The 15,956-nt window shown below is 32.8% G+C and overlaps 1 protein-coding gene across 2 annotated transcripts in view; it reads left to right on the top strand.

The window, feature by feature from the left end:
* The window catches only part of LOC117182263 (protein CBFA2T2), a 117,532-nt gene that overhangs the window by 47,488 nt on the left and 54,088 nt on the right, over positions 1-15,956 (top strand). For both annotated transcript variants that reach the window (XM_033375375.1, XM_033375374.1), the window contains exons 3-4: positions 1,093-1,499; positions 3,136-3,282. In XM_033375375.1, the coding sequence (XP_033231266.1) occupies positions 1,093-1,499; positions 3,136-3,282 (554 nt within the window). The remainder of the gene's footprint in view (positions 1-1,092; positions 1,500-3,135; positions 3,283-15,956) is intronic.

The raw sequence follows: 15,956 nt of genomic DNA, 5'->3' as shown, positions 1-15,956 counted from the left end.
CACTTCTCGTAAAATTAACCGGTACCATTGGATTCAGCGGGTCAAAATACATAAGATTAACTAGTTTTTACCTTTTGCCCCTTGAATGCATACGGGAACATAACCAGCTCCCGGACTATTTAGGATGGTGGGTCACTTAGAACGTTAATATTGAACGCCTAACTATTGAAAGCCTTACTGTTGAAAAAACGTTACAATGGGTAGGAGCAGTCAAAATTGTCCGAACAAAAAGTGCTACATATTTTTTAAACGACTCCAAACTTGATTTTTTCCGAGTTATACTTACAATAAGCATAAGATATTTTTTAATAGTAATAGAATGCAAGGGCTTTCAAATTAATACGAAATTGAGAATCAAATTAATGCTTAGGGTTTCGTAGCCTCGGACTGGAACCTTTGTAGCTTCTGTCAGGTGGCTGTCTGTCTATCCGTTGTACTTTTTCTTCAGCACAGCCTCCCCTGCTACGTGAAACCCGACCTCGAGACCTCCATTGCCTCTCGAGATCCTACTTATCCCTCTTGCCTCTCTCATCCCTGATGATCCAGATATCCGTAGGGACTTTACCTATCTCTCAGGAACCCCTTTTTATACCACGTGACCCTCCATATCCCTATCCCTTGATACTTAGCCTAGGCCACGTGAACCCACCTATTCTTTCGGGACCCCTTTTATATTACGGACTCTCTGTTATCCTGCAAGACCACTTTATCCCACAGGGCTCCTCCTTATCCATCGAAACCCTATCTATTCCTCGATATCTACCCTAACCTCAGGACTCCACGTATCCCTCAGGATAACTTCTGATCCTTAGAACTCGCTTATCCCACGGAATCCCACTTATCCCTCGGGACCACCCTAACCCTCGGGACTTCTCCTATCCCATGGGATCCATTTATCCCCTGGTACTCAAAAGGGCATGCCAAAGTAGTCCATATATAAAGAAAACAATTTTGAATATTATATTAAAGTAGGCTACGAAACCGTTTTTTTGTATTTCAAGTATAAAATAGCAATTAATTATGAATCTGATTTGAAAGTTCAGCAATCGTTAGGCATTTTTTTGAAAACGGAAAAAAGATTTTTGTTTTCAGTTATTTCAACGTCAGTCAGCTCGTCGAACGAAAAATCTGGTACCAGAGAAGAAAACCATTCTAAGCCTGGAGGTGAAAACCGATTACACTCTCCTCATCAGAGGACTCATCAGACAAGCAATGGTCTTCGATCTGAGTATAGAGTCGGTTCAAGGTCGTCAGACAACGAAAGTCCTTTGTCGTCTCTTCCTCTTAAAAACGACACCGATGAAAGCTCTTTCAAGTTGGACGAAAGTGGAAACACTGGAGAAGGAAATGGAGTATCTAATGGTGGATTCAAATCCATTTCCGCAATTTTTTCTGGACATGGGAAGCTGAAGAGGCTTCTGGGAACTTTGGTTCAATTTGCCATGGATATTTCTCTTGATACCGGAGACTCTGTTCGAAGCCTTGTTCTTGGATTAATGGTAAACAGAAATATTATTTATATTTTCGTATTTAATGATAAACAATTCTGAGTTTCAATCATTATAGTTTTATTAATTATTTATAAATTAAAATTAAAGTTTTTTGGCCACCTATACGAAATGAAATTTCGTGTAGGTGGACAGTTGGGCAAACAATTTTTGAACCATTCTTCAACGGATACAAATTTCCTTTCCAGAAGTTCTACAAAAAGTCTTTTGAATATTTGAAAATATATACATTTTGTAGAATAAATGTAAATTTAAAACCTGTAGACTTCTTTTCGTATCTTATATGTTTTTAATCAATGATTTATTTGGAGGAGAATGGTTGCAATTTTATTCAGTTTTAATGTATTATTTCGGATCTCTGAACAATGAGAAACTTTCAATAAAGGTAAAAAAATGCCCAAAATTTTGGGTGCAAAATGGAATTAGAACAGTAACATTTTAGAAAACTATTCTAAAGAAAGGATCTTGCGTTTAAGTTTTTTTCTTATCTCGAATATTAAAAAAAAAATATCGGCAGAGGCAAAAGGAAGAAGTCAATTCTCTTCATCATTTTGAAAAATAACGGATTTTCAACAAAAATTCTCCCGTCTTTTTAGAAATATATATCTGTCACCTAATACTTATCCTCTTTTTCTTGTCACACAAAACACATACTGAATGTTTCATGCTTTTTTAACAATTTGAAAACAAAAATTAATTAGACTATTTCCGTTGCACCGCTAATAGAAATATATTTTTTAAGACATAAAAAATGGGTATCTACTTAATATTTATTTATGAACACTTGCGAATTTTTATAATTCTAGATTTACTTAGCCTAAGTTACGATAAACATATTCTTAGCTACATTTGTCGGCTATTTTATATTTAAGGAAGTAAATTTTATATGGATGGCCAGTTGGACATTTTATTTTTTATTTTTTGAGTAATGGGAATAGGCATTAAGAAAACATAACATTAATTTTTGTTTGAAAAATATAGATTATTAGCTGATGGCAAGTTGGGTACTTTTTTCATTTTTTGGGTAACAGAATGCACATTTTGAAAACAAATTATTTAACAAATGGCTTGATATAAACTCTCTTTATGGGACGAATATAGGTTTAGATTGTCTGCACCTATCACCACGTAGCGTTACGCTTCGTTAGTATAGTTATAAAGTATATTATCATCTTGCGCTAAAATTGCAATTTAGTGCAGCATAGTACCAGATAGTGCGCATACTGAGTGAATATAATATCAAACTGTATACATTGCGCTGCATTTGCAACATCAAAATGACGTCGCGTTCCATCAAATAAAAAATTTACCTTTATTTTTATCGTCACGCATTTACGACGAAATCGTCCAGTTTTACGTGCTATGGGTTACCAAAATGCTTCTATTTCATTTTCAAGTCGTTGGAAATAAGAGGTCGAATAAAATCGTAGTTTTTTATTATTTTTGATTCTGCATAGAGTTTCATGCTTTCAAATGGCTAAAATTGATCAGAAATCGCAAACTGATTTTTTTTAAACAGAAGAGGACAAATTTATGATACGAATTTATTTATTTTTTATAAATGAAATTTTTCAGGTAAAAAATATTCTAAAAAAGGTTATATTCTTTTTATTTACTTTGAATTTAGAGTGGTGCAATGTCAGCTGAGGAATTTCATTCTGCTCTACAAGAAGCTACAAATTTTCCTCTCAGGGGATTTGTACTCCCGTACCTGAAACATACCCTACCTTCTTTGCAGAAGGATTTAAGTTCTGCTGCCAGAGTAAATAATCAGGTAAAATATTGTTATATCTCAAATATTCTTTTTCTTGTTTCGTGAGATTTTGTACTATTTTATTGAAATCGTTTACATTTTTGTAGTATTTCCAGGCCTGAGATTGCATGAAAGCAATTGAGGCCCAGTCTACCTATTCATTTTTCGAAAAAATCTTATAAGAAATTCAGTAGAGGCCTATAAAGATTTTCCTGTAATGAATTTCATATAATTTTGTCGCGATTTTAGGAAAAATAATGATAGAAAAAAAATGATAAGGAACTCAGTATATAAATAAATAATGTTAAAACAGACTTAATGCTTTCACGATTATTCATTTTGATAAAAGAAGATATTTCGGGTTCCAATCGTGTAAAAATCTACGAATTTTTCCGATGTTTCATGAACATTGCTGTTCAATTCTTCAGGGATGACCTAAAATTGAGGTATCAGGTTATGGTGTTTTTATGTGTACTCTTTACGATGCATGTGATTGGCCAGAGCACCCCACCGTGGGGACTGGTCGAACCTGATTGTCCAATCAAGTCCTTTTTTTATATCCGGGAGCACGGAAAGCCAAATCGTGTTGGTATTACATCCATTGTCCCTATTGATGTTATTAGGGTGTTTTCAGATTTCGATTGCTTCTCTATGTTTTCTTGGAAATATATTGTATGTTTTTGCAATGACTGTTGTTTTGTGAAATAACATGTTATGTCCTGTTTCGAGATGATGCTCAGCTAGCGCTGATTGCGTGAAATGTTTTATCCTGACTCATGTTCCTTTATACGTATTTTCGCAGGTGGTTTAAATATGGTTTGGATGTTGTGTTTGTTGAGAATTCTTCCTATTTGTTCTGTGGCACCTTAGATGTAGGGTTTTTGTTAGTCCCGTGAGGTTTTAAAAAAAGAATACTAGTCAGTCTACTATTCAATAATACTAGTCGAGCCAGTTGTTTATCAACAGGTAACGTGTGTAAGTATTCCTCGTTTTTTTCGTCTGTACATTACTGAAAATATCAACGAATGGCACTACACTAAAAAAATGTGGGTTTAACCAACCAGAATTCTGTTTAATTCAATTGGAATTGAGTGTTAAGGATGCCTTTAATATAAATTCTAGTCAAAAGTACCAGAAGTTTCTGATTGACAATTTTCTGGTTAATTTTACCAGACATTCGGGTAAATTTAACCAGCATTTCCGATAAGGTTAACCATAAATCTTTACTAGACAGTTTTCTGTTAGCTTAAGAATACAACGTTCTGGTCAACAGAAACTTAAGTAGATGTTCTGTTGAGCTCAACCAGCTATTCTGGCTGACATCGATTTTCGACGATTGAATTTCGATACTCTTCTACCTTCATGGACTCCTCACCTTCTCTATAATTACGTGGACCACATGTTATATTTTCCCAAAGAAAATAACCTATTAATGTTTCAGACAGCAGAGTGCAGCAGCTATGTCCCACTTCGCTAAAATTTTGTCTCTCTATAATCTATATGTGGATAGATGTATGTATTATTAAATGACGATAGATATACTACTCGAAGCAAAAGTAGCATATTGTTGATGCGTTCTGTTTCTAGAACTATTCTTTAAGACTATTTTGTTCGTGATTTTACATAAAATGCATGTCGATTCCTTGGTTAATTCGAAAATTCTCGAACATTCACTTTGCTTATTTATTGTCTACAATGTTAATATTCTCGATAAGATTTTTCAAAAATACCCGAAAAATATGTGCTTGGTTCGGAAGCATGCCTGTAGCACTGGTGTTTAAACGGATTACGCGCAATTTTTCTTTGTAATAAACTAAATTCACGGTTCACTATAATCATATATACTTACATAACTGAAAATACAATGAACAAATCGGGATTGTTAGAGAATTGGACATTTACGCCTAAGCCTCACTTTTAACGTCCAGCAACATTTCTTGAGACAAAAGAAAGATTTCTGGAAATGAACACAAGATCGCGACACTTCTTTTATCAGAAGTATTAACCTGAATAATTTTAACCAGAAAAAATCAACGAAAGTTAATTAACTGCAATTTTCTAATCATATTAACCAGAATTTCGGATTAAAGTAACTATAAATTTTTTAACTAGACGCGTCTAGTAACTATAACTAGAAATATTGTTCAGTGTAAGGTTATTATTACAGAATTTTCTAAGCAGTTCAAACAAAAATCATTCCCCATATCGGTTTTTTGCGTAGAAAAATATAAAAAGTTACAATCGTATTTTAAATACCCAAGAAAATTTAAGAGCCCGAAGAAATATTACAAATATTTCTCTGGAATATTGATATGTTGTATATTATACTATTTTATTTCAGTTTTGTTAACGCTAATAAACACTTACACTGAAATAACAAATGATACAGTTCTTCCGTTTTCCAGAGAAATGTTCAGAATGAGGGTTAGCGCCTTTATGTTCCCCGACCATTCATTTCTTCCACTATGTATAAACCTTATATAATTTTCCCACGGAATAATTGTAAACGATTCCAAGAAATTTAAGAGATGTAGAAGCATTGTGTAGGAGTTCCAAAAATTTCAAAGAAATTAAAAAAGAATTTCACAAGGTTTAAGGCATTTGATTGGACCTACAATTTTATTTACGCAGAATCACTATTTTTTGTACTTATACAGGGTGGACACGCTGGGGCTTACATACATGGCGTTTTGAATGCTACCCAAATTGCACAACAGTAGGTGAGAAGCCATTATACAGGACTATTTTCATATTTCGCGCCTTTAAAATTGCACTCGGCCATGGTTGCGTTCGAAACTTCAAATGGATGCAAGTGTCAAAACAACATAGGTTATGTTACCTAGTAATTACAAATAATAAAAGTGTTTAATTAATAATGAAGTGAGGCATGTGACCTGTGCAGTAAACGTGAGTTTTCTTCTGTGCCAATAATATTATGGAATGGCTGCAGACTGACAAATACTATAAAATGTAAATAATATTCTGCGATTTTAGTCTGCGAAGAGTGAATTTTGTTTAACGCTTATTTACGGCTTAAAAAAGGTATGTTATAAATAGACAGGATATGTTTTAAATAAAGTGAATAAAATATTACATGCGAAAACTTTCAATTGACATTATACCTACAATTCCTTACAGCGATTTGGGTAGAAAGGTGAATCCGAACATAACCTCGAAATAATGACACTTTATTCCTGAATAACTGATTAATTAATTATTTATTAATAACTAATATAATATTATTATAATAACAAATATAATATTAATTAGTAACTTAATTATTAATTAATAACTGATTTCCATTTTTTTTCACAGATCGATTATAGATGAAATACACATCAGGAAATGCAGATGGATTTTGTGCATTTCAGCTGTTTCATTTCAAAGGACATTATTGGAAAACCGTTATCTCTAGACCTTATCCGAAGACTGGGGATTCGTCAGCCTAAAATTAATTTTAATTTAATCTGATGGTATAGAAGAGTATCAAAAAAATATCTCGAGGTAATTTATATTATCTGAATTTTTAATAATAAAATACTCAGGGATTTTTTTGTATTTTAGAAAATTTTTTCTCTGGAACTCATATTAAACTCTGGTTTGATCAACCAATAAAATAAATTATAGACTCGTTGGTGATGGAATTGAATCAGAAATAAATCTAGACAAGATATTTTAGGCCAGAATTATTATTCCAATTGTTTTAGAAATTATTCTATTTTCGAAAAATGCTATCTCTGGATATGATTTCCAAACTGGCATTCAATCAGCCTCGAAAATTAATCCTAATTCATTTTGATGGCATAGCTTTGTCCAAAAGATATCTAAAAGAAATTTAACTTACCTGAATTTTAACTAATAAAATATTTAGGGATTTTTTTGTATTTTAGAAAATGTTTTCTCTGGACCTCATCCTAAAATTTGGTTTAGACAACCAATAAAATAAATTAGAGACTCGTTGGTGATAGAATTGTATCAGAAATTAATCTAGACAAAATATTTTACTCCAGAATTATTATTCCAATTTTTTTAGAAATTATTCTATTTTTGAAAAATGCTATATCTGGATCTGATTTCCAAACTGGCATTCAATCAGCCTCGAAAATTAATTTTAATTCATTTTGATGGTATAGCTTTGTGAAAAAGATATCTTGAAGAAATTTAACTTACCTGAATTTTAATTAATAAAATATTTAACGATTTTTTTTGTATTTTAGAAAAGGCTTTCTCTGGACCTCATCTAAAAATTTGGTTTTATCAATCACTAAAATGAATTAGAGAATCTTTAGTTTCGCAGAAATAAATGCAGAAGCGATATTTTGTGCCAGAATTTTTATTCCGATTTTTTCTGAAGTTTTGCTATAATTATCTATTTTATCATTTCTAAATATTAAATTCATACATCATTGGTATCTTAACAGAAAATAAAAGTCTTTTAGTGTAATCGAAATCTACTCGAAATTTTATTTTAGTATATTTGATTGAGTTATTCTTTAAGCTTAAATTAAATCCTATATTTATTATTGGTATCACCTGTGAAGGTAAAAAGGCGTGACAATTTTCGACCTATAAAAAGTTTTACCATTTTGACGATCCTTTACGATATTTAAAGTATCAAAATGGACAAACAATTGATCCTAATGACTGTTTTCGACAAAAAGAAAATTCTCAGATTTATAGCATTTTCAACAAATTTATAATCAACCGAAATTCAAAATTCGAAGCCAAAAAATGCACGATATGAAAAAAAGTCTGGAGAAGAAAAACATTCCTTTTTAAAATTCCTACAAGATTGTCATAACAGATGTTTGGATTTTCATGAAAAATAGAAATTTCAAATTTGGATTGCATAAAAAATAATGAAAAATCAAAAATTCCATTTTGTTCTCAAACTATGTAGAATGCGAGAAAAGATGAATTAACAAAAATTGTTATCCCAAGAAAGATCTGCAATTTCGTTAAGAATCACTTCGTGATAGGACAAGTACTATTTTTTTTATTCGTGAAAAATAACATTGAAAATAGAAAAACCATGAAAAAATTGTAGAAAAACGACGAAGGTTATGAAAAAAAATGTTTAAAAACCTGTTTATTAATGTCTGATCGTCAAAATGGTGCTTATTCCCTTTGAGAACGCCGTTATTTAAATCAAACTTCTTTATTTATGGAAACATTGTTTACAATTTTTATAGGTAAAACTTTTTATAGGTCGAAAATTGTCACGCCTTTTTTCCTTCACAGTTGATACCAATAATAAATATAGGACAACATCCAATTGAAAAGATGACATCAGAAATAAAATTTACAAAATTGGTGTCTTCATTTCTAACGGCATAATTTAAGCTCAAACGATAACTCAATCAAATACACTAAAATAAAATTTCGAGTAGATTTCGATTATACTAAAAGATTTTTATTTTCTGTTAAGATACCAATAATGTATGAATTTAATATTTAGAAATGATAAGATAGATAATTATAGCAAAACTTCTGAAAAAATTGGAATAAAAATTCTGGCACAAAATATCGCTTCTGCATTTATTTTTGCTACACTAACGATTCTCTAATTTATTTTAGTGATTGATAAAACCAAATTTTCAGATGAGGTGCAGAGAAATCCTTTTCTAAAATACAAAAGAAATCGCTAAATACTTTATTAATTAAAATTCACGCAAGTTAAATTTCTTCGAGATATCTTTTTGACAAAGCTGTACCATCAAAATGAATTAGAATTAATTTTCAAGGCTGAGTGAATGCCAGTTTGGAAATCAGATCCAAATATAGCATTTTTCGAAAATAGAATTATTTCCAAAAAAATTGGAATAACAATTCTGGAGTAAAATATTTTGTCTAGATTAATTTCTCATACAATTCTATCACCAACGAGTCTCTAATTTATTTTATTGGTTGATCAAACCAGATTTTAGGATGAGTTCCAGAGAAAACATTTTCTAAAATACAAAAAAATCCCCGAATGTTTTATTAATAAAAATTCAGATAAGATAAATCAACTCGAGATATTTTTTTGATGCTCCTCTATACAATCAGATTGAATTACAATTAATTTTAGGCTGACCAACCCCTAGTTTTGGGATAAGGTCCAGAGATAACGGTTTTCCAATAATGTTCATTGAAATGAACCAGCTGAAATGCACAAAATCCATCTGCATTTCCTGATGTGTATTTCATCTGTGATCGATCTGTGAAAAAAAACAATGGAAATCAGTTATTGATTTCAGGAATAAACTTTTACTTATTAAAATTATGAATAAGTCATGATTGTTAAATAATTATTAAGTAATTATTGTTTAAATTATTACTGCCGACACTGTCAGTAATGAACATACAAAACCACCAAACATTTCTTTGATAAAGAATAATCAATCGAAAGAATAATAAACATTCCGGGCCGATCTGTCATTATTTCTAGGTTATGTTCGGATTCACCTTTTCACCCAAATTGCTGTAAGGAATTGTAGGTAATGTCAATTGAAAGTTTTCGCATGTAATATTTTCTTCACTTTATTTAAAACATATCCTGTCTATTTATAAGATACATTTTTGATGCCGCAAATAAGCGTTAAACACAATTCACTATTCGCCTACTAAAATCGCAGAATATTATTACCATTTTATAGTATTTGTCAGTCAGCAACCATTCCATAATATTATTGACACAGAAGAAAACTGACGTTTACTTCTCAGGTCACATGTATCACTCCATTATTAATTAAACACTTTTATTATTTGTAATTACTGTGTAACATAACCTATGTTGTTTTGACACTTGTATCCATTTGAAGTTTCGAACGCAACCATGGAAACTATCATAAACTTGATTTGAATATGCACGGACTTGGCCGAATGGCCGATCCGAATGCAATTTTAAAAGCGCGAAATATGAAACTACCCCTGTATAGTGGCTTCTCCCCTGCTGTCGTGCAATTCGGGTAGCATTCAAATCGCCATGTATGTAAGCCCCAGCGTGTCCACCCGGTATATTTGATTATTACTGGTCTACAACAAATCGTTCCTTTGTAGTTTTATACTTTTTACATTAATTCGTTCAATATTATTCTATTATTTATTTTAGATGCTGATTATTCTGTAAACGTTTCTATATAATTTAAATTGATGATGTTATTTTGTCGACCAGGGTAATTAATTAATTAAATTCTAATTTTATATTTGGTTGATTACTGGTCAAATAATTTTCTGATAATGATAATAATGAATGATGATTTTCTAAACATAAAATTATTATATGTAATGACATTCCTATCATCTCGAAAAAATTATGAGAAATTCATGACGGGAAAATCATTATAGGTCTATGCATACCTTCCTATAATACTTTTTTCGTAAGGGCGTTTTCATAATTTTGCATGAAAGTCGCTTCCGTTCCTTGCGTCGATCTCAGTTTTTTTTAAGAGTACATCTTATGTACTTCATTTATTTTTCCGAGTTTTTTTAAATTTTATATATTATCATTTATAAATAATAGTAATTTGTGACAAGGCATTATCTTTCATTGAGAAAATAAAACGGGTTTTATATTAATGACGCTTGGACTTCACCTCATAGGTCCGTGGTTCGATCCCTGAGCCGATACCTCTGTACATTTTTTATGTACATTTAGCGAGGTTTTGTTGGTTCGGAACCCACCTTAAGCTGTGAGTCCCCTTATCGTGTACTTGACTGCAACTCTGTCCGTCAATGATGGGGTAAAAACCAGGCTTTTTCCAATATGTCGGGGCAGACTGCTTTCACCAGATCACTTGATTGCATTATAAAATGCAACTGTGACTGATGATATACCAGGACAGACCCATGAAAAAACTATTCCAAAAATATAGAAATCCAACTCTAACCAAAAATTTCTTCGACATGTTGGACACCATCTTAATGTTTGTGACAACATTATCTCTGATTTCAAAACTTGGAGAATAAATCAACTCACATTAATATTTTTATAAATATTTGTTAATTATTTTTTCAATATCTCCTTACAGAAAAGGTTCTTCGTTTACGAAAAAAATAAAATGACAATAATGTTGGGTTATCCATCAGCAAAATGCATGCAAAAAGCAATTTCTCCATTCATTTCAGTTTATTAAAAATCGATTATATATTTCCACAAAATTCTAAAAAGACGATTTTAGTATAAACTTTACATTCCGCAAATCGAGGTGCTTTTGAGTGGTTTATTTCTCGTAAAGAACAATACTACTCACCACAGTTACGTACATTTCTATCGTTCTAGACAAAACAAGAGAAGGAAGTAAAATCAACAGAACACTCCTAACCAGCAGATGTCAGCCTGTTTTAATTTCCCAGGCAGATGTGATCACGAACTCGAGTTTACTTAACTTTATTCCTCTCTGTTAGATAGAAAGGGTTCAAAACAACAATTCATATTTTTTCATCAAAAGATATTAAGTTTTTTTTTTAATTAAAAAAATGGTCTAATTAACGCGTCATACTATTTACGTAACTGTTACGGGATATGGCAATAATGAAAAATAACCTAATGATTGTTAATAAATAGGTATATGGCACTGATTTTAATTTTTCATTGTTGATTTATGAAAAGTAGGCGTGTCTATTGGTTATGTAACTGCTCTATAAATATACATATACATACCTAATGGAGATATTACATATTTTCAAATATATTTTTTCCTAATGAAATGAGAAGATTACTAAAAATTTAATATTATAACAGTGAAACCCTTTAATAGACCTCCCTTCTATAGCCCTACCGAGAATTGATGCTGCGCCGCAGGTAAGTGTTGCAGGAGCGGCGAGGGGTGCACAGGACCTCGGTTGTCACTCAGGCGTGTATAAACAAAAGCGAAGTTGCCTATAATGAGTTAGTTCCCACCCACCGCCCCCCTCCCCCAAAATCGGCGCTATAGAAGAGTTTCACTGTACTTTATCAAATAAAAAAATTTTTTTTTTAATATTATTTTCAATGGTTGAACAGAATGCTTTTTTATTTTTTTGCGGAAAGATGAAGAATTACTGATCAGGCCAGCGTCGCGTCGGAAGTAAAAATCAGTTTGAGTAGCGCTGTTATTTTTTTCCATTATTACACCATTAAGCCATTTCTGTTCCAGGGGAGGCGTAGAATTCTCGTGTTATTTATTTAAATTACACCCCACTTGGGTTCATTAGTGTCCAATGTCTTTTGTTTACAGCGTCATTCACTCTACTGACACTCTTTTTATTAACTATTTTCCACCATACTTTTCTGTCCTGGCATACGTCTCTAGCTTCTTTCACGTCCATGCATTTTTTATGCAAGCTCTCGTGTTTCTGTCGCTTCTTATGTCTCTTCTAACTAGGGTCTTATTCACACATTCTAACCATTCTTTCTGCGGTCTGCCTCTGGGCACGCTTCCATTTACTTTACCTCATGTGTCTATTAACGTCTCTTCTGCACCACATTCTTTGAGAATTATCTCATTACTCACATTCTCGATCAGAGTTTTCCCGTACATTATGCGCAACAATCTCATGTCAATTGCGTTAATTTTACTTTTATAGTTTTCTTGATAGGTTCATGTCTCGCCACCGTATAGTACAGTCGGTACAAATATAGAATTATGTATTGCCATTTTAGCTTTATTTGATATGTTTTTACTTCTGATAAAGGGCCCTGCTCTAACAAAAATCTTCTCACCTTCGTTTATGCGCCTATCTAACTCTTCATCTATTTCTCGGTCTCATGTGAATAAGCTATCAAGGTATTGTTTTCTCATCCGTTCCTTCGAACACCATAATTTTTGTTTTACTTGCGTTAATGTTGAGGCCCATGCTCTGCATGCTTGCATTCAGTCTATTCAACATTATTTGCAAGTGTTTGACTAACTCTGTTATAACAAACTTATTATCTGCAAACGCTAACCTACGTCCCATTACTGTTTTGAGATCCGCACCTTCTTCGTCGAAAATGGCCATTCTTAACACTCAAAACACTTGTCATAACGCATCCTTGCCTGACACCTTGGATAACATCTAAACAGTCACTCAATTTCCCATTTACCCTTACACTCGCTTTGGTACCCGCATATATTGTTTTTATAGCTTGTAGGAGCCATCCATTGACTCCGTACTCTTTCAGGACTTTCCAAAGTTTACTTCTATCTACCTTGTCTAAACACTTTTTCTAGGCCAATAAATGCACAGAAAAATGTGTTTCCTACTCTTAAACTTTTTTTCTCTGATTTTCCTTACCTAAATATTTGATTCGTATAAGACCTTCCTGGCATAAACCCACTTTGGTCTCTATTAAGTACTTACGGTACTTAATAAGATGATCTCTTTGTAATTATTGCAGTCGCTTTTATATCCTTTTCTTTTTTGAATTGGTACGATAATCGCTTTTTCCAATCATCTGAGACTTCTCCCATCTCGATACATAAATTGATCAATTCGCACAATCTATGTGGTATGTACTCGTCACTGTGTTTGAGCATTTCAGCATTAATACTGTCTACCCCGGCAGCCTTACCGTTTTTCAAGTTCGTAATTATATCCCTAACTACATTGCCGTTGTGGTGCCCTATAGCTTCATCTCTGAATAATCTCCTAAAATAGTATCTCAAAGCGTGTAGTATCCTGTCTGCATCGTATAGATTTTCCCCTTTACTCTTTTTCATGTTGACAAATTCTGTATTTTTATTTCTCTTCATTTTTTTTATAAAACAGTTTCTTTCTTCCTTAAAATTCGTTTTGTATTTTCTTCTGCTCTAATTTTATCTTTACTTTCCTTAACTCGTCGTTTGAGTGTCCTCTTTTTGTGTCTGTAATCATTTTTAAGTCTATTTCTTTCCTCGCCGCTAAGACCTGCGATGTTCAAAGTTATCCTGTACGCTTGTCTTTTTTTTCGCTTTTTGGGCAGTCTGATTTTCATCATTTCATCATGCATAACCAGACATTTTTCCTACAACCGCGGTACCAACCACTTCGATCGCACATCTAACAATGATACCTCGGAACTTAGTCCATGTGCCCCCTATAGCTTTGTTTCATATAAGCGCCTCCCAAGTTGCCTTATCTATGCTTTCGTTTCTTATTTTGAAAATCTATTCACACATGCGGTTTCTGTAGGTTCTGAATTTTTATTCGCGTTTGTTTCGTTTACTTGGTTCCCTTTTTTCTCTAGCCCTGACCTAAGTTAATTTTGGAGACCAAAAGGTAGTGATCATTATTGCATTCAGAACCCCTCATGACCCTTGTATCTTTGATTAGCTGTCTTAGTATTTCACACGCAACAACAAAGTCAATTCTAATGTGGCTATTTCCTTTAGACCAAGTGTGCATGTGGATTATTTTATGACTACACCAAGTATATGTAATAAACAAGCCCTTTTCTAAGCACAAGCCAACTAATTTATCTCCGTTATAGTTTGTTCCTGGATCATCCAAATTCCTTAGAACTCGTTCTGTATATTGATTTTGAATGCTTACCCATCCATTCATATCTCCTAGCAGAATTATTCTTTCACCATGATCGCAAATATTCATTGTGTCATTAAAAGTGTCCCAGAAGGCGTCTTTTACTTCTCTGGGATCACTATCAACTGGGGCGTAGCACGCTGTGATAAATAATCTTTTGATTCCTAATTTCATTTTAGCCCACAGCAGTCTGGGAGATACGAAATCAGGATCTCCGAGATGCTGCTTCGCTCTTTCATTCGAAATCAGAACTACTCCTTGCCTACCATGTGACTCACTATCCACTCCTGGCCATATTTTAAATCCGCCTTTTAACACCCTGTTTTCTATGTCTCAACTTTCGCACACATAAAATATCTAGTTTCCGTACTTGCTTAGTTTCTCATAATTATTTTACCTTGAGATCATTCACCCCCTTAGCATTCCAAACACACAGTCGCCATTCGTCGCCTGAAACTTGACCTTTACATTTACCATGTACATGCTTTTTTCAATTAAAGTTCCAGTTCTTTCCGAGGCTATTTTAATCTTAGCATTATTCATTCTTTAGATTATACGCCCAACTACCACCTTTATGCTATAAGTTTATTTTGTGTCTGAAAATCATGCTTAAGTTAAGTAGTAATTCTTCATATGGTGTAGATTATATTTATAACTTCCGTCCCACCAAACTTTAGTTAATAAGGGAAAGGGGGAGGCAGAACTGGAAATGAGACTCGGCTTGGGTTTATGATTTTATGCTGAGACGGTCACTATCCTTCAACAGCGTTTAATTAGATGGGGGTTCGTGTGATCTCATCTGTTAATACCCGGCCGTCCTCTAGGTACGAAACCAAAGACTTATATATGCACTAACAGAAAAAATTAAAGGGTAAAAAAAATGTTCCGAATTTTCAGTGATTTTTCAGAATCCTTTATCTCAGTGAAAAATTGTCGTATCAAGGTTTTAAAAAAAGCATTTTGAATTTTTAAGTTTCTAGTTTTAAGATCTTTAAAGAAATTAAAATTTAGAGCAAAAAAATGCTTTGAAAAAAATTTGGTTGTAAACTTCAGCGGTGTTTGCGAAAAAAATAGGAAGAAAGCTCGACTTGAAGCTGAATAAACAAGCTATTCGGTCCATATCATAGCTAAGTCGGAAAAAAATTTTCAGGCTCGTCGACTTGAAAAAAAAAGAAATTGTTAAAAATCACTGAAAATCAGGAAAATTTGTTTTACACTTTAATTTTTTCCAT

This window comes from Belonocnema kinseyi, chromosome 10, assembly GCF_010883055.1.
Source record: "Belonocnema kinseyi isolate 2016_QV_RU_SX_M_011 chromosome 10, B_treatae_v1, whole genome shotgun sequence".
NCBI lineage: Eukaryota > Metazoa > Arthropoda > Insecta > Hymenoptera > Cynipidae > Belonocnema > Belonocnema kinseyi.
The sequence above is the reverse complement of the archived record's forward strand: the minus strand, read 5'-3'. Positions and strand labels throughout refer to the sequence as shown.